The sequence below is a fragment of the Schistocerca serialis genome, chromosome 3 (assembly GCF_023864345.2).
Source record: "Schistocerca serialis cubense isolate TAMUIC-IGC-003099 chromosome 3, iqSchSeri2.2, whole genome shotgun sequence".
Classification (NCBI taxonomy): domain Eukaryota; kingdom Metazoa; phylum Arthropoda; class Insecta; order Orthoptera; family Acrididae; genus Schistocerca; species Schistocerca serialis.
The window spans coordinates 309,145,752-309,164,770 of NC_064640.1; the positions used below are offsets into that span (position 1 = coordinate 309,145,752).

At 38.8% G+C, this 19,019-nt stretch overlaps 1 protein-coding gene across 5 annotated transcripts in view; it reads left to right on the forward strand.

The window, feature by feature from the left end:
* The window catches only part of LOC126470106 (rho GTPase-activating protein 190), a 293,491-nt gene that overhangs the window by 41,136 nt on the left and 233,336 nt on the right, over positions 1–19,019 (forward strand). For all 5 annotated transcript variants that reach the window (XM_050097683.1, XM_050097685.1, XM_050097686.1 and 2 more), the window contains exons 3-6: positions 8,498–8,645; positions 9,499–9,588; positions 9,683–10,355; positions 17,076–17,285. In XM_050097683.1, coding sequence (XP_049953640.1) covers positions 8,498–8,645; positions 9,499–9,588; positions 9,683–10,355; positions 17,076–17,285 — 1,121 coding nt within the window. The remainder of the gene's footprint in view (positions 1–8,497; positions 8,646–9,498; positions 9,589–9,682; positions 10,356–17,075; positions 17,286–19,019) is intronic.

Consider the following 19,019-nt stretch of genomic DNA (forward strand, 5'->3'; position numbering starts at 1 on the left):
TGTCAACAACGATGGGGAGGAAAACATTGACAGTTGTGGACAGTTGGGAATGTGAGTCTCACGGGAAGCGTGCAAGGGATAAGTCCCTGCAGTCGCGCTATTCATCTGTGTCCTCGGTGGCTCAGATGGATAGAGTGTATGCCATGTAAGCAGGAGATCCCGGGTTTGAGTCCCGGTTGGGGCACACATTTTCAGCTGTCCACATCAAGATATATCAACAACACCTGTCAGCAGCTGAGGTTTTCAGTTAGTCATCATTTATTCCAGGGAACAGCTGCACGGTCATCAACAGTAACTGTTCTTTCGAGAACAAGTTACTGTCTTCGTATATATAATTCCCAAAGTATCTGTATGCACCCTTTATATCTCTGCCTTTAGATTTTCTAATTTCCGACGCTACCATAGAATTTAATATTCTATGTTCTCACACTCATTGAAATTCTCTCTTGCGCTGTTATATATCTTTAGTAGTCTCTGACCATAGATGTGAACTGGCAGACTATTTTACTAACTTTTGGTAGAGACATGCATGTACCGGAAAAAGATAATATAAATGTTTCCTATTACTTTTCATGTTGCAATAGTGCAGACTTGAAAGTTGTCTTGACCACATTTGCAGGTAGTGATCACAGCTGCCATACAAATCTCTTTGATTTCTGTCAGCTACTGGAGGAAATGCTACCTTCCTCCAGGCTGAAGTGTCTTTATGTACCACCCCCAACAGAGGGGGATATTTTCTCTGCTGTATGAGTTGTATTGGTGATCTGATCCTTTTTCCCTCATAGACCGTTGGAGCCTTCACTGTAACTGTGACAAGAGACAACTAGAAGGTACTACTAGCTGGGTCAGTTAGCCTAAGGTATTTTTAAAGTGGTATTACTCCCATTTATTCTAGATTATAACAGACGGAGCCAGACCTCCTAAAAGAAAGGTATGTTTAGTGAGTTTCTGTTTGTATTATGGCACATAAAAGTGTCATTTATGTCACCATAGTTAATGCCAGAGACAAATTGATTGTGTTTGGTTTTGCATGTTTGAATAAACTCAGAACAAGCATCAGATGTAGTCAACAACCATTACTATCATGGTGCTTGAGTGTGATTAGTTTCAAACTTGCTTTAAGCTCTCTGTGAGGGTGTATAGCCAAGTACGATTTATTTCATTTAATTTTGTCACATGAAACCTGTCTTTTCTTTATTGTGAAGTTAGTGGGACTTTTTTTTCTTGGTTCAACATCATAAACATAAGCAGATTTGAAAAGTAGTGGCTATTTCTGTCTCCCAATTTAACATGCATGACACATTTCAGACAGAAAGACGTAACTCCAAAATGATGATTTAAAAGGTAAAAGCTACTAAAAAAGGAATGAATATTTCATACAGCAATGAGCTGTATGGTGTTATTGACCTTCCTAACATATGAAAATCTTGTTCCAGACTGAGAATAGAGTATGGATTGTGTTAAAATTTAAAAAATTGCTTCAAGAGTTATTGTTAATCAGATTGTCACAAATAATGTAAGAGGAATTCAGCTAAGTCCAGGTACTTTGCACTCATTTAGAGATTTTACTTGCTTTCCAGTTCTGCAGAGAGAGATTTCTGAATCCTTATAGAAGGTAATAATGGCCATATAGAATCAGGAACAGAAAGCTGACTGAAGCCAGGAGCGAATAGTGGTGAAATTCTAAATACAGAATGGCATATATATTGTGAATGTAGACTAGTGACCAATCTTGGCAATGTACACTGATCAGCCAGAACATTATGACCACCGACCTACTATCAGTAGTCCATGCGATAGCAGCGTCACTTGGTGAGGAATGACTGCTAGTTGGACACATGCACAGTACATGTAGTATCAGTGAGCTTGTAATATCTGTGTGTAGAATGGGGAAGACATGCAATCTATCTAAGTTAGATTGAGGTCAGATTGTGATGACCCAGAGGCTTGGCATGAGCATTTTGGAAACTGCATTACTTGTCAGGTAGGCTGGACAGGCTAGTAAAACAGGGTAGGGGGAGAACTACTGGCCAGTGTACAAATGTGTCTGAACACACATTTCACTGAACACTCCTAATCATGGCCCTCCACAGCCAACTACCCATGCATGTGCCAATGTTAACACCACGACAACAGCAACCATAACTGAAATAGGCATGTGACCACCGGCACTGGATTTTGGTGTAGTGGCAGAGCATTGCATGATCTGACAATTCTCGATACCTTCTTCATCATGCCGATGGAAGGGCATGAATCTGTTGTCTTCTAGGGGAACGTCTCCTTGACACCTGTACTGTGGGATGGAGACCAGCTGGCAGCAGCTCTGTTATGCTCTGGGGAGCGTTCATGTGGGCGTTCGTGGGTCTAGTGGAGCTTCTGCAAGGCACCATGACAGCAAAGGAGTATTGTACATTGGTTGCAGACCACATACTCCCCTCCATGATGATCATGTGTCCCGATGGCAGTGGCATTTTTCAACAATATAATGTGCCATGTCACAATGCCAGGAGTGTTATGGAGTGGTTCGGGGAACGTAGTGGCGAGATCCAGTTGATGTGCTGAGCCCCCAACTTGCCAGATCTGAACCCAATCAAACAATGTGATTAATGTAGCATCAGAGCTTATCCCCTTTCCTCCTCCCCCACCTGGAATTTATGGGAATAAGGTGACTTGTGTGTGCAGATGTGGTGTCAGCTTCCTTCAGAGATCTACCAAGGCCTCATTGCTTTCAGGCCAAACATGTCACCACTGTTATCCGTGCCAAAGTTGGACATACTGGCTATTAGTCAGGTGTTCATAATGTTGTGGCTGATCAGTGTATTTATTACTGTAAAGAACTAGATAATGTTTAGTGATGCTATGACAGAATCTGAATGTGAAATAATCTGGGTGAAGGTAAGCATTAAAGGTGGGTCAAATGTGTTAATTAGATGCCAAGCTGACCTGACAAAAAGTTTTTGGATGTACATGAAGTCAGTAGAGGGAACAAAATCATTTATTCAGATGCTCAGTGACCATACTGACACTGAAATGAACGATGACAGGGAGAAGACCGAAATGTGAATTTATTTTCAGAAATAGTTTCACCATGGAAGATTATAAAATAGTTCTTGTGTTTAACAACTGCACGGTGCTGTAATGGCATATGGAGGGTGGCCAGAAGCAGTCTGAAAAGCTTGTAAGGGTGTTGCAGAGTAGGTTGTGCCGAGAATTAATTGTTAATAAAAAACTTGATATGTTTCTGAGTTAATCACAATTGAAATTAGCTAATCAGACCGTTGTGCGCCCAGATTCAAGTGGCCCACACCAACAACGGTGTCGCTAAATGTAAGCTATGTTTGGTTTCTTAAAATCAATCAAGAGAATGATATAAAAATTGGACACGGGACAGTAGTGTCACTCAAACACAAGCCAAAGGCTGAGCAGTCTTAAGCGCAATCATCTACACTATGAGAACAACTGACACCAATTATAACTGATGGGCTGCTTAAATTTGTGTGTGCAATGGCCTGATTGGTTGACTTCAATGCTGATTAACTAGGAAACTGAATAATGTATTGAATTTTTTTTTTAAGCAGTTATTTCTCAGCACAACTTACCCTGCAACACCCTTACAAGCATATCAGACTGTTTCTGACCATTCTTTATTGAGATAAGTTATTGCAGAATAGAAAGTCAACTAAAATTGCTCAACAGTGGCAAGTCAACTAAACTGGATGAGAAATCTGTGAGGTTATACGGAGATTGTCTGAAATGGCGTGTTCCCATTTGAGCAGGAGTTAATCGTAGATTATTGGAGCAACGGAAGCTACTGAGTGATCTGAAAAAATGCGCGGGTCATTCCTGATTTCAAAGAAGACTGTTGGACAGGTGCTCATAATTGTATGCTATTATGTCAATGTAGCAGAATTTTAAAACATGTTTTATACCTGCACATATCACATTTTTGAAGAATGAAAATCTCTCTATAAAAATCAACATAGATCCCGTAAGCAGAGATCATGAAAAACTCGGATTTCCTTGTTCATTCATAAAATCCAGAGCACTCCAGACAAAGAATCACTGGTTGAGGCCATGTTCCTTGACTCCTGGAGAACATTCTGTCCAGTTCCTTACTATCATTAAGTGAACAAAATATGAGCTTACTGAGTATCAGACCAGATTTGTGACTGGAGTCAGTACTTCCTAGCAGATATAACTCAACCCATTATCAACAGGATGAAATTGATGGATGTAAAGTTAATTTTGAGAGTATCCCAAGGGAATGTTATTGGACTGTTACTGTTAACAACATACACAATGATCTTGTAGATAACATTGGAAGCTCTAGGACACTGTTTACAGATGATGATATACGTATGAAGCTTGCAGTGCTAGATGGATATGTTGAAATGCAGAGAATCGATAATTGGTGCAGAGACTTGGCTGTTGACCCTGGACATAAATAAATGTAACATATTGCACATAAATAGACAAAGAGAATCATTATTGTGCAACTACATTATTGGTGATAAGCAATTGGAAACAGTAACTACTGTAAGATACCTTGTACTCACCTTTTTGAGCTATCTGTAGGGAAATGATCACATAAAACTACATTTAGGAATTGCAGATGCCAGACTGAGGTTCAGTATTAACATTTTGTGTGCCATGCCCTTAATATTATGTTGTCTTTCATCTTGGAAAGAATGCCATGCACGTAATATTACTGGCACAACATCTTCGTGAGGACTGTCATGCCCGTGATGTTACAGGCAGTCCTCACTAAGGTGATGTGCTCATAATATTTTGAACATGGCATTCTTTCCAACGTGGAAGACAACATAATATATCAGGCATGGCACTCGAAGCGTTAAGGAAATGTAATTCATCCACAACATAAGTGGCTTAAAAACCTCTTGTAAGACAGTTTCTTGATTATTGCCAAACATTCCAAGAAGAGTTGGACAATGTGTGACTTCCTTCCACATATGTTTTGTGAAATAAATGACAGAAAGTTGGAGAAATTTGATCTTGTACAGAGCTTTATCAATAGCAGTTCTTGCCACATACTATTTGCAAATGGAACAGATAAAGAGGGAATCAATAGTGGTACCAGAAGTACTCTCTTGTGGAGTGTAAATATACATATAGATTTGCTTTCAACTTAAAAACAGAGAAACAATAATGCTGTCTTCTTCAGTAGAAGAATTGTGTGGAAACAAAAGTAGACTTTGAGCCTTCATTTTATTGTTACCCATTTCATATCCAGTTCATTGCAACTGAACATACAGTGGTGCTCCATTGGCTGGTTTGTCATATCTGTGTTACTTCTTAGAGGTCTTCTGCAGGTGCGGAGATAAAATTTGTCTCTCAAATGCATTTGAAGATGACTTGTGCAGCTTTCCTACACAGTAACAACTATTTGTTCACCATTGTTTGCCTTCATTTTAGTCAGCACTGCAGCTATTTCTGCTATCTGGTACTGTTATCAAACAGTTTTGGATCTTTCTGTCATTCAATATCAAACCGTGGAAGTTGAAAAATACATTTAAATTCATGTGAAACATCTACTATGCCTTCTTTAGTAAACATGAATATTTAGAAATGATTATGCAGGTAATACGTAGCACTCCTCTTTAACAATCTTTACTCTCATTACAGTGATGATAACTATGTGGTCACAGATTACTACATCCACACTCCAGCATTTAAGTGGTCAACTCTTGTAATTGCCAAGAATATGTAAGGTGCTGACATCTCTTGTAAATTACATAGTAGTTCAGTTCGCCACATTAGTGCACTTAACCTTTGGCTTTGTAAGGAAAATCAGAAATCCCCCAAAGAATAGTAGGTACAACTACCCCAATTGACATGATCACCAGTCTCAAGCCTCTCCCACTACTTTAACTATTGAAGCTGGCAGCCAATATAAGCACCCACATATAGATCTAGCAAGAATTTTTGGCCAGATTGGGTTCTAAATGCAGAAGAAAAATAAGGGATGAGGCACCTGTATGCCATTTTCATTATGTGTCACTCTTATTGAACACTTGTTGGGGCTTCAACATACAATCCATCATGTCACACAGTGTATTCCACAGTTCCATGTTGGAGTTAAATACCATGTTCACTGAGTTTTTGACCATGCCAGAGGACTACTAATGTCATATTGTAACACTGCTGCTGTGAAGAAGACAATGGCTTTGTGGAATGGATGGGGTATGGTGACTGGTCACTGACTGTAATACAGAAACAACATGGAGTTTATGATTGAATGAATATAATTTACGCAGAGTTGATCACTATGTCATATAATAAAACTGCAGTCTATTGCAGAATGGATACATGTAACTTGTGTATAATGTCCAGAGGAAATGTATACAATTCATCATGCAGTGCAGCACTAATAGCACTCAAGTCTTTCGTAATTGCAGTTTTGATCAAAGTATTCTCAGTTCTCTTATGGTGTCAAATTCTGAGAAAATTTCAAGTTCTCAGCATTTCTGTTTGTCTGTCTGCCAACATAGGCAATCACATTCAGCAGTTATAAAATGTCCAAGTCAAATGATTGAGTGGGTCAGGGTAGGTATGGAGGTATTAGAGTTTATGTATATGTTATGTCAGTCTACTTCAGAACAGAACCAGCAATCTGAACTGCACTGTTGTTTACACACCTCTTGCACTCACACTATCCTCTCCACAGTTCCTCCTTCCTCTGTTCTGTCTCTTCATTTCAAACCACTCTGCCACATCATTGTGCACTGTGCACAACTCCTGCTTACAGCCAGAACTATCTCACTGTTGTCACATTCTTTTTATGTGTGTATAGTGCCCAGTTCTCCCAGCTGTTAACCATCTTTCTCCAACCCTCAGTCTCAGTTCCCACATCCTTTCTCTACTCACCCACTCAACCATACACAACTCTCCTCACCCCAGTTGAGCTGCAGTGCTGGCACAATGTAGTCTTCCAGGGTAATATAGCTGTGCAGGTGTGTGTGTGTGTGTGTGTGTGTGTGTGTATTGTCCTAGCTCTGAAGAAAGATTCGTCTGAAAGGTAGCAACATTCTCACTCTTGTTTGTGTACCTGTCGATGACTTGACATACAGACTGTGTGGTGATTTGTTACTTTTACTCCCCCCATTATTTATACTCCACCAAGGACTTTCTATTACCATATTCAGTAAATCATCAGAACAGCAGGTATACAATAGGTGTACTTCAGCACCAAAGCGTCTTCATATATAACAGCTAGATGAAATGTTCTCATTCTGATAATGAAAGACTGTAGTTTTAGGAAAAAAATAAACTTATTTTTGACAAAATCGCTGTTTAGGTCAGGCATATGGATGGATGTACTGGGGATGGTTCAAATGGCTCTGAGAATTATGGGACTTAACATCTGAGGTCATCAGTCCCCTGGAACTTAGAACTACTTAAACCTAACTAACCTAAGGACATCACACATATCCATGCCTGAGGCAGGATTCGAACCTGCGACCGTAGCGGTCGCGTGGTTCCAGACTGTAGCGCCTAGAACCGCTCGGCCACCCTGGCCGGCTACTGGGGATGTTCTGTGCTGGATTTAAATGGATAAGAAAAGACTTAAGAAATTTATACATAATGGAAGGTGTGTAGATGACATCATAAAATATGCTGGAGCAACAAAGATGTCATGCATCCACCCCATCACACCCCCCCCCCCCCCCCCCGAAAGGGGCTTATAATTCTCTTTCCCTTTAATGAATATGTGTGTGGCAACCATGGGGCACTGTGCAGTGGCATTACTCCTTCCTGTCTTGTGCTGTGCTACTCTCTGACTATACCTTTTCTTTGAATTGGTTTTTAGGACAGGTGCCTTGTTGACAACTTGGCCTTGTTTAGGACAATAAACATGGTTCATAGGTATTGTCTTCTGTGGAAAGCTTGATGACTTCTCCATCACAATCTCACCTCACAGGAGCTTCAATGTGGGCCATGGTGTAATTTTCCATTGTGACCACACACTGCAGACAAATAAAGCAATGCATGTGAACCAGGGACAATGGGAGTGTCCATTTTGTTGTCATATCGAGTGGGGGGCCAAAAGATTATACTGGATGTAGTTGCGTTTATTTTGGCATTCAAAGAAGATGTACCTAAAAACATGAAAGAAGATCTTTATGCTCCACCCCCAATAGGATGTTTTAAATGTTAGCGTTTTTGAGCACACGTCTCATGCTGCACATGTGACCCCCTATCACCAATGAGCCCCCGTCACCAATATGTATTAAATGCAGACAGCAACATTTCTCTCGGTCTTAGAGCTCATCAAATTACTCCATTTGAAACAAGGAGTGGAGCTCTCTGTTGACACACAGTATTATTAACTGTAATGGAAATGACAGGTGGAGCATTAAGTTATAACACGTCATATGATTGCAATAAAAATGTCAAAATATTTCTCAAGTCATTAAAGAGTCAGTGTTTTTAGGCTCATAACAATTTCTAATAGTAAACAATGTTTTGTTTGTTTCAGACTGATTTCAGTGGACGTGTTGTAAATAACGATCATTTTTTGTACTGGGGTGAAGTTACCAAATGTTCTGAAGAAAGTATCGATTTCCTCTTTCAAGTGATTGAACAAACAGAATTTATAGATGACGCGTCTTTTCAGCCTTTCAAAGGTTGTGCATTATTTTATACATATTTTATTTTACATATATTTACTCAGTTGCTCTTTCCCCATTGTAAATACAAATTGTGCTTGTGATGCAGTTATAGTGTAGAACTGTGCGGAATTTTATAGTTAGTGCACTTAGTATTTATTTTTGGTAATTTTGTTTATGATAATTGTATGACATACAAATGACAGTTTATCTTAAAGATAAAACTAATTTATTCATAGAATCTCATCGGACAGGGTGGAGGAAACAATGAATTCAATGTATGTTTATCATAAAAATTACTGAGAGTAATCCTTCTTAATATTAAACAATGGAAAATCCAGTATGGAATGCAACAATACCAGAGAAGGAAAGTTGCTACTCACCATATAGTGGAGATGCTGAGTCGCGATAGGCACAACAAAAAGATTCACACAATTATAGCTTTCGGCCATTAAGGCCTTTGTCAGCAGTAGACACACATACACACACGCGCGCACACACACACACTCATGCAAATGCAACTTGCACACACGTCTGCAGTCCCTGAGAACTGAAACCACACCACTGAAGTGACAAAGGCCTTAATGGCCAAAAGCTATAATTGTGTGAATCTTTTTGTTGTGCCTATCGCAACTCAGCATCCCCACTATATGGTGAGTAGCAACTTTCCTTCTCTGGTATTGTTACCTTCTTAATATTATGTTCCTCAACTCCCATTTCCTGTTATTTTCAAAATTTTCAGCATTAGTTTTAATTTACATCTGTCCTTTGTATTCAAAGTTTGTTGCTTTGTAGTTAAAGTTTGCTGCTCAGGACATCAGACATTCATAAGATGTCTTTGTTAGTTATTTCTGGTTTTTCTTTTTTCCAGGAAGTAAAATGGAGCCGTATGTAAAGAGATGTAGTGCAACAAAACTGACTTCTGCCGAAAAACTGATGTACATATGCAAGAATCAATTAGGTAATGGCTTTTTGAATGAAAGTGTACTCATTTCATGTGTTGTCTGGATGTCATGTGTGTATTATAGCAAGTATTTATTTTTCCTTCCTTACAGGCATTGAAAAAGAATATGAACAAAAAGTATTACCAGATGGTAAAATAAGTATTGACGGTTTCCTGTGTTTGTATGATGTGAGTGTTGTACCAGGTAGGACAATCGAGAAACAAACAGAAATAGTTACAGCAATTTTAAACAATTTGATAAAAACAAAGAAACCTATTGTGCTTGTTACAACTAAAAATGATGATGCCAATGAAACATATGTAAAGGAAGCAGAACGACTTGTAGCCAGAAAAGAATACAAAGGTGCAATTCCTTTAGTGGAAACATCTGCCCATGAAAATATCAATGTAGATTTAGCATTTATTGTCTTAGCTCAGTTAATTGACAGGACCAAAGGAAGAACAAAAATTTTGCCATATGTAGAGGCAGCTAGAATTAGGAAAGAAATTCTTGAACAGTGCACGGAAGCATATCAGCGTTTAATACGTTTACACGTTAATGATTATAGAGCAGTTTGGAGCTATACTTCAAAAAAGCTTGCACAGCAAGAAGACTTTATTCGTTTTGTTGAGCTGTTTGGTTTGGATTGTTCCCAACGACTTTTTCGGCGATACGTGAAAAAGCTGAAAGATGAACATTTAGCAAAGAGAGTCCAGGGCTATATGGACATGCTTCCTGAAATTTTGCAAGAAATGGTTCCTGATATTTCTTCTCTTCGAGACAGGTATGTACTGAGTACATCATTTGTGTATTTTAATTTCTTCAAATGGTTATTCCCCCCACCCTCCTCCTGTTCCCTTGGGGTCATCATGATTGAAGCTTGTATGTTATATTTCCAAAATTGTCAGAACACAAGAAGTCACTTTAACACTTTACATTGTAACACACAAAAATTTATGTTATTATTTGTTGTCCTAACTTCATATGAATTTGGAAAATATTGTATTTAAGTCCATTTTTTGTTTAGTTCGTTACTTCTTTAAAAGACAGAATGCCAAAACCTGTGCTCTTCTGAAACACATTACTTTAACAAATATTATATAATTGTAAGAAATTCCTTCGATAACCAATATTGTGTTATAAGGAACATTTCTGGATTTAGGTCTGACTGAGTGAGATTTGTAACATTTTTCATGTATATTGAAGAATTGTGTAGAGATGAAAACCCATAAATATACACGAGATTGTGACAATGGACTCATATCTGTGAAGTAATCATCTTTATTTTTAATATTATGGAGCAGTGTGGGGGCTGATTGATCATCTCAAAGAATTACATAAATCTGTAGCACAACATTGTAGATGCTAGAATTTATATGAAATCATGAATCATCTTGCGATTGCATGAATAAATATCTTTGGACTTGTAACAACAGATGACTGTACTCAATATCACACTATGTGATCTCCAGCTTTTCTGTGTTGTGAGTCAGCTCTTCCTGTCTGCTGAAGGAGCTGAGCCCAAGAATGGATTCTGAATGGGAGGGAACTTGCCCAAAAAGCAACACTCGGTGCATGAAACTGATTTTATTCAAAGCAACCACAATAAACACTGTGCTTCCATGTGAAATTAATTCTCACTATTTGCCTTCTTGGTTTAAATGGAGTTAACAGCTACATTCCAGGCTATTTGTTTATGAACATATGCATATCTGCCTCACACAGTTCTGCTCTTTTGTGCTGATATATGCCTGGTTGAGAGCTTGTGATAATCAGGGACAGGTACTAGCTTGATGAATAGTGTAATAGTGCTGTAATTGGATAACCTACTATGTCTTGCAGCACATTTCTTTTTATGTGCTACAAGTTTCCTGCAATGTCCAGTGACATTTTATGATGTGTAGATGGATACAGAAGTAATAGAAACTTCTTAAAAAACACTGTCAGTAGAGTATTGAACCATGTTACAAATGTTGCACAGCTGCAATACATCGTAGGATGGATGCCCACAATTTGTTAACTATTTCCACAGCAATTATTCTATTTGCCATACCTAGTTCAGTACACATTACTTAGTTATGTCAGTAATGGTAGAGAAGGCTCATTGTACAAAATAAACCACAGATACTTCGTATTGTCCACAGAAAGTAACAAAGTGGGACACTGAGTGCTATGGAAATTCATAAAATAGTCCTTGAATAATGCTGACAGTGTATGTGGCACAAATGCCATCATGGAAATGAGCATAATTGTTTCTGATGTACAAGCTAGTTTTGATGTGTGCCATATATAAGCCCAACATATTATTAAAAGCAAAGTGAAGAATGACTGGACCATACTACTTTCTTCCAATTATCATTAGCTCATGATGTGTGGTCTTATCATCATTTTTGTCAAGCTATTTTGTTCTTGGTGGTGGTCATTGGTCTGGAGATGGCCACTTGCTCACATGTGTTCATTTTGTGTAAATTATTTTGCACTGTGATTACAAAAACAGGTTGTTTGAGATGCACTTAGACAGAAAGCAGAATGATTAGAAGTACGCATAATCGGAGTGAGAGTGGTGTTCATTTAAGTTGATTAGAAAGTCCAAGAGAATCCTTTAATCAGAGCCTAATCATAATAAATTATCACAATACAGAATCACTACTATACACTGCTGAGGCTTCAACTGACTCCGCTCTTAGGCTGGCTCTGTTGTGGTGTCTTCTTGACGGTGATGCTATGTGCATGTACTGTCAGGAAATGTGGCTTCAAGATGGCCACAGATTGTTAAGACCATCACGTGGTTTACTGGCAACCTCAGGATGCATTCTGCTTGGTGTGGTATCAATATTATATGAAACCACATTCCTCCACCCTCAAAACTCCTCGCCATCACTGTATGTTGGTACTGGCAGAAATGACGGCATGGAGGAGATCTGGGCACAGGTGCCAATTGATTTGCAGTGGATAACACTAAGAGTCACTACATAGCTTGGAAAAAATTAAATTGATATCCATTGACAGGGACTTCCGAAAACGTGCAAAGTGCTTGCTGGGCTTGCATTTTTTGCAAAAAGACCACGTGAACATGATAGAGCTTGCCATAATGATCACACTTAGTGTCACAGCAAGGACGTGCCTGCCAGTGGTGAGCTGTGAAACACTGAGGGCAAGATTTAACATCACTAGTTTGCTTCCTAGCACACTGATTCGTTTACATTTCTGCCCAGGCTGAGACACTGCGCTCCATGGCTCATGGGCTACAGGCACAACCTGTTTACTACTACTCTGTATTGCACAAATAGGAACAGAATGAATATGGCTGTGTCATATGAGTCCTGATGCTCCGTTAATTCCAAAACCTGTTGCACATGAGGGTAGGGATACTTGAGAATTTGCATATGCAAGGATCTAACACATTCTGACTGATAGCATCCCTAATCATGGATGGCATCACTATAATAACGCCCAGACTCTCACTTAAATTTGCTGTGATGCATAAGCCCTTGTAAGTTTGATAACCACTCCTTATGAGTTTGATTAGATTGCCTCTGCAACTGAAAGAATTTGTAACATGCAGCTGTCACATTAACCTGTTCATCATACTACTCATCTGGAGCAGCAATTTGTTCATTGTACGGAACACTTTCAGGGCGAATGGTAGGAAAATGTTTGTAGGTGATATGATACACAGTCACTCCTACTGTCACAAGAAAATATGGTTGCTTGTCCCTACCTTCAGTATGATGTGCCTGCAGGTGAGTATTGAGCTGTACATGGTTCTCAAACCATTCCTCTCGCATTGAGTCAAAAGCACAGAATGGCTGTAGGGAAACAGGCACTGCTGGCTGTGGCAGTGCTGTGGGTGATGGGAGGTGGTGGTAGAGGGTTGGCTTACACGGTGAGTGTTTTTGTCACCATTTCTATTAAATTATTCAGCTGCTGCGCCTGAAACTGAATAATTGGTGTTAGTGACTTCTTGTGGAAGGCTAGTGATGAGCAAAGCATGAAAGCAAGAGAAATATGAGAAAATATGAAATAGTTAGGCTCTGAAAGTACAAGAAAATGCAGTTAATTTTGCTGGTAGGTGCAGAGCCAGGGTCTGAAACAAGGACACAATAAAGAAATGGCAAGCATGGTAGTGGTGACAAATCTGTAAGAAATAGATGCACAGACAGGTAAATATTGTCGCCAAGTGGTTGCAGAGTGAGAAGTAGAACCAGAAAACTTGTGGGTGTATACTTGTCGCAAGTGTTGAATCCACCAAGGTATGTGCCGAGGATTAGGTGGGTGCTTAGAAAGCAGAAATGATTAGAAATACATGTAATCTGCTTGATACTGTGTTTACTTAACCTGATACAGCAAGTCTAATGATCACAATACAGAAATGCTACTACAAGTTGCTGAGGCTTAGTTTGACTCCATTCATGGACTGCTAGGCAATTGGGTTAGCCTCAGTGTGGCGTTGTCCTATACCGGAACAGTGGTGGCACTACATGCATGTACAGCTGTAGTTGTCTCTTCAAGACAGCCACAGGTAGGAAGGTCATCACGTGGTTTATTGCCAACCCGGTATGTGTTCTGCCTGGTGTGGTATTGATATTGTACAACACCAAAAGTCACTGACTTTTCTGTGATGTCACTTGTTCACACTAACTCTCTTCTTCAGTTTTGTTGTCTCCTCTGTTAGTCTACATCTATTATGTTTGCCATGCCACAAGTATGGTGTCATCACATCGGACAGTTTTATTGTTGCTATACCAAATACATCAGCAATTTTCTTTACATTTTCTCAAAGCAGTAGTAGACATTTTCCATATTTTCTGTTTGATTCAGGGCAACTGCAGGGATGAGTATGCAATAGTCTGAAAAGTACTGTTCATTGATGTGTGCAGATATTGCAGTTTTACTGCTTGTATTTAAGAGACAACAGGGATTTAGTACTAGCACTCATGATAATCACCCAGTGATTGAAATCAATTTGCAATAGAAATTAAGATTTCTACTTCAACAACCAATGCTGGCCCTCTTTTTGTTATTAATAAAGGTTTTTTCGTTATTTTACTACCCGTCTTATGTAGATGACTGCATTGATATAGAGTACATCCCTGGATTCATGCTTTTCATGGGCTGTTGCCTTAACCATTAGATTACCAAAGCACACCTCTTAGTCACACCAGCTCTAGCAGTGATAGCATAAGGGTCATCACACACTTTAATTAATGATCTCCATCAGCTGTGATACTCCTAAGAAATTAACAGCTAGCAGGTAGTTTCAAGAGTACAATATAGAATGCTTTAAAAATGATTAACTGTTTAATTTGTGCAGGAATATCTCCTCCTCCTCCTCCTCCCATACCCCTCTCTCTCTCCCTTCCCCCTCCTCCTCCCGTCCCTCCACTCCCTCCCTCTCCACTTCCCATCCCCCTCTCCATCCCTAAATGCCCTCCCCTACCCTTCCCTTCTCAATCCTACTGTTTGTTGAACTGCAGAATTTCATCAGCAGTTGCATGTTCAGCAGAAGATTATTGAAGATGATGTCCTCACATGTATGAGTCTTAAGAGGTGAATATAAGGCCAGGCTATTACTATTGTAACTGGTATTAGCTCATTAATTAGAACTTACAAGCTAAAATAGAAACTCGTCCTCCTGAAGTTTCCTTGCCAACTGCAGACAACATCTTCTGAGGTGAGCACTGGCACACCTCAGAAGATGTTGCCCGCCGTTGGCAGTGAAACCTCTGGAGGAAGAATTTCTACTGTTCGACCATGGCCTCTTAGCTCAGAAGTTTTAATTAATGAAGGCATTGGCCGTGAAAGCCAACACATTATGATTAGTAATAGCTTTCCAGTTTGTCTTGTGATTTGCACTGCAAATAACATTTTTGCAGATATCGATTTGCACTCAAAGTATAAGGTTGTGGACCTGGTCATCTTCATGCCTGACATGAATCCTTAAAATGGTTTTGTTGCTCAGGGAGATCAAGTGGCATTGATTGCATCTCAGGTTGCTGGTAGTGACAAGGATAATGTTGATAACATAGCCCATAGCGAATCATCAGATCCACCAAACAGTGATTGAGTTTAAGAACTTTTTCATTCACAGTCTAAACTTAGATAATAGCACTGTGCTGTTTTCCTCTTTGTAAGGGGCAGTGCCTTAGCTTACAGGCTCAAAAGTGTGTGTGTCACATGCTATGTGTTATATAATGTTTACGTGCTTTTTAAAATTTTATATGGCTTCATAAAAAGTACTACTTTTGAAGTGTTATGGCTATCTCTGCACAAACTCATGTACTTCAGCACTCAATGACACTCAGTTTTGCCTAGAGTATGCAAGTCATTGATACATGTAAAGACTTGGCCATTCAGGTGAATAAAAATTTATAAATGTGCAGAAGCCTTGTTATATTGGCTGAATAACTTTTCATTCCATTGGTCAGCTTATAGCGATAAGTCAGTGTGTACAAGTTGGACTCACATGTCATTTTCTGTATTTCATTTGCTCTCCTGTAATTTGTAGTAAATTAATTATTATTGATTCACCAGTTTTGTTCTTTTCACCTGCTACCAGTTTTGGCCTCTAAGAGCTCTCAGCCTGTATCAGAGACAGACCCAGTCATAATAAAGCCTGGGATACCATTAAAGTCAGATCCTCCAGAGAATCCTCCATAAGATTGCAGAAACATTGAATTAGTGGCATTTCATTATGGCTGAGCAAACCAGTTGAATGTAAGCATGTGGGCAATAAAAGTATAAAATCATATGGTATAGGAATTAAACAGTTTTTCAGAAGTTGTGACATCTTCAGAATTGAGAGAAGAGGGCTAAATGCTTTCTCATTATCTACATTGTACATAGAGTGGCAGGTTCCCTAAATGCTTTGTCATTATCTACGTTGTACACAGAGTGGCAGGTTCCTGGCGATAGACATCTCTCAGTGAGCCTACAGTTAGTAGGCAAGAGCTATATCTTTCTCATTAGAAGTTAAAAAGCTGGCCTTTGCATAAATCAGAATGTATCAATACATTGAGTGCTACCAAGTTCATTAACACAAAATTTGTGTTCAAACAAGAAGTATTCCATTTTGTGTATTTCGTTGGTGCTGTAGGAGTGTATTTACTGGAGGAATTTACTTTCAGTTGCTGCACGTTGTCACGACTTAACACAGTCAGACAATATTTGTTAGTGATATTTTTCATAGGTTTGCAGCTGGATCATGTTGCCGTCCAGACGTCTGGACGACGAAATGATCCGGCTGCAAATCCGTGAAGAATATCAGCAGTTATTATGCCGGGAAAGTCTACGAAATCAATATTTGTTAATGTAAAGACAATATAGATAGTATTTTCATTGGTTGAATAACACTGTATTGTAAAAGCCATTAGAGGAATGATGTTTACTCCTGATTTTTTGTGAATGTTCTTCTGTAAATGTTATTTCTTTTTATTCTTTCCAGTTCTTAAAGTCATGTCATTCAGTGTATAAACATTGCTTGTTTCCATTTGTCATATTGTAGAGATTGGCCGGCTGTACAACTTCGTCTCAAAGAGCATCCAGATTTTAGCCAGTATTTTTATGAATGCCCAGACGATATTCCATGGACAGAATGTGACCTGACAGATGTGTCAGAAACACGGATTCCATTTGAAGTATTAGACACAAGTGAAGCAGAAACAGTCTTCAAGAACCATGTGAATGCATTGCAGCAAGAGCAGAAAAGATTAGAGTGAGTAACATGAACAGGCTTAATAAGGCTCAGATTCAAAGAAATCATTATGTGTGACAATAAACCATTTCTTGCAGACATGTGTTTCAGAGACTAGTTCTTTCCCTTTAATAATTTGTATTCATTTTTTTATGTGCTGCAGACTTCCAAAAAGGTATGTATGTGATAACATGATGAAATGCATTTTGATGTGTATTATTGCACCGGCAGCTGTGAGCCTTTTTGTGATACTGAAATGCTTGCATCTTTTGCTTTTAGAGATTAGAGTGAACTGTGCCCCCCTCCCTACCCCATTTGTTCACATTTATGCCTAGTAGAATAAAAGAAAGTGTGTTTCAGTGCATAGTTAAATCACTGCATTTTGTTGTTGTGATATGTGATATAATTTTAACTTTGTGCATTTTTACATTGCACTTGTATTTACAGCAATTAAAAAGTTTATTTATCAGGCAGTTGATCTTTTTGTAAAAATTTGCCCTGTTAATTTTCAATCTGACCATTCATGAAAAACAGTTGCAAGCAAGATTTTAATTATATTGAAATGCTTTCCATAATAATCAGTATATACTTTTCAAAAGGTTCTCATATTGTGACTTTGAGGTAATTTTTAATGTTTGACTGTGTTCACATTTTGAAACCCTTTCATGTAAAGAACAGACAGCAAATACAAGAAAATAAAATAGGAACAGAAATTGTAGTTAGGAGGAGGAGGAGGAGGAGAAGCAATAGATGGTGATGGTTCTGATGATGTACAGGGTGGGCGAAATGAAACTGCAGGGAAAAAATATTTACAAGACTGATATGGGATTGACATTTGTTAACACCATAGAATCTGCTGCAAATAGCCACTGTTGACATTGACGCAGTGCTGTGCTTGATTTATCAAAGTGTAAGACTTCTGTAGCAGCTCTGCCTGAGGCGTAGCAGAAGTAGCATTTTCAGTGTTCTTCTGTAGCCCTTTCTGATGCAGATCCTTTTTGGTAATTTTTTGATATTATGATCTCTTAATTTCCACTTGCATGGATAAAAGGAGTTGATATTTCATCAGACTTTGTTCCAGGCTTTTCTTAACTCGAGCAGTGTTTTTCTGTTATTCAAATTCTTTTTGGATAGTTACAGTTTTTATTCACCACAGAACCTGTTTATCATGCCATTTTGCCACTAAGTTTTGCATTGCAGGCTTTGTGGGAGGTTTTACCAAAACACTTCCAGTCATAAACGCTTGTGTGAAAAACAGATCTGTACATGTTCTCTGCGAACACACACTGTTTTATCATGAGCATCATTTTGTGTTGCATTCAACCAGTCACTAAACATGTCTGCTCCGCTCACTCACTCACTTCTGTATTCCTAGATTTTCAGAAAGTGTTTGACACAGTACTCCACAGCAGACTTTTCATGAAGGTCCAAGCATGCAGAATGTGTTTTCAGATATGTGAGTGGTTCAAAGATTTCTTCAGTAATAGAACCCATTATGTTGTCCTGAATGGCAAGTGTTCATCAGAGACAATGGTATTGTCAAGAGAGCCCTGAGAAAGTCTAATAGTACTGCTCTTGTTTTCTATATACGTAAATGATCCGATGGATAGTATGAACAGTAATTTGTGACTGCTGGTGACACTGTAGTGTACAGGAAAGTGTTGTGTTGAGTGACTTTAGGATGGTGCTGGAGGATTTTGACGTAACTTCTATTTGGTGTGATGAATGGCAGCTTCCTGTAAATTTAGAAAAATG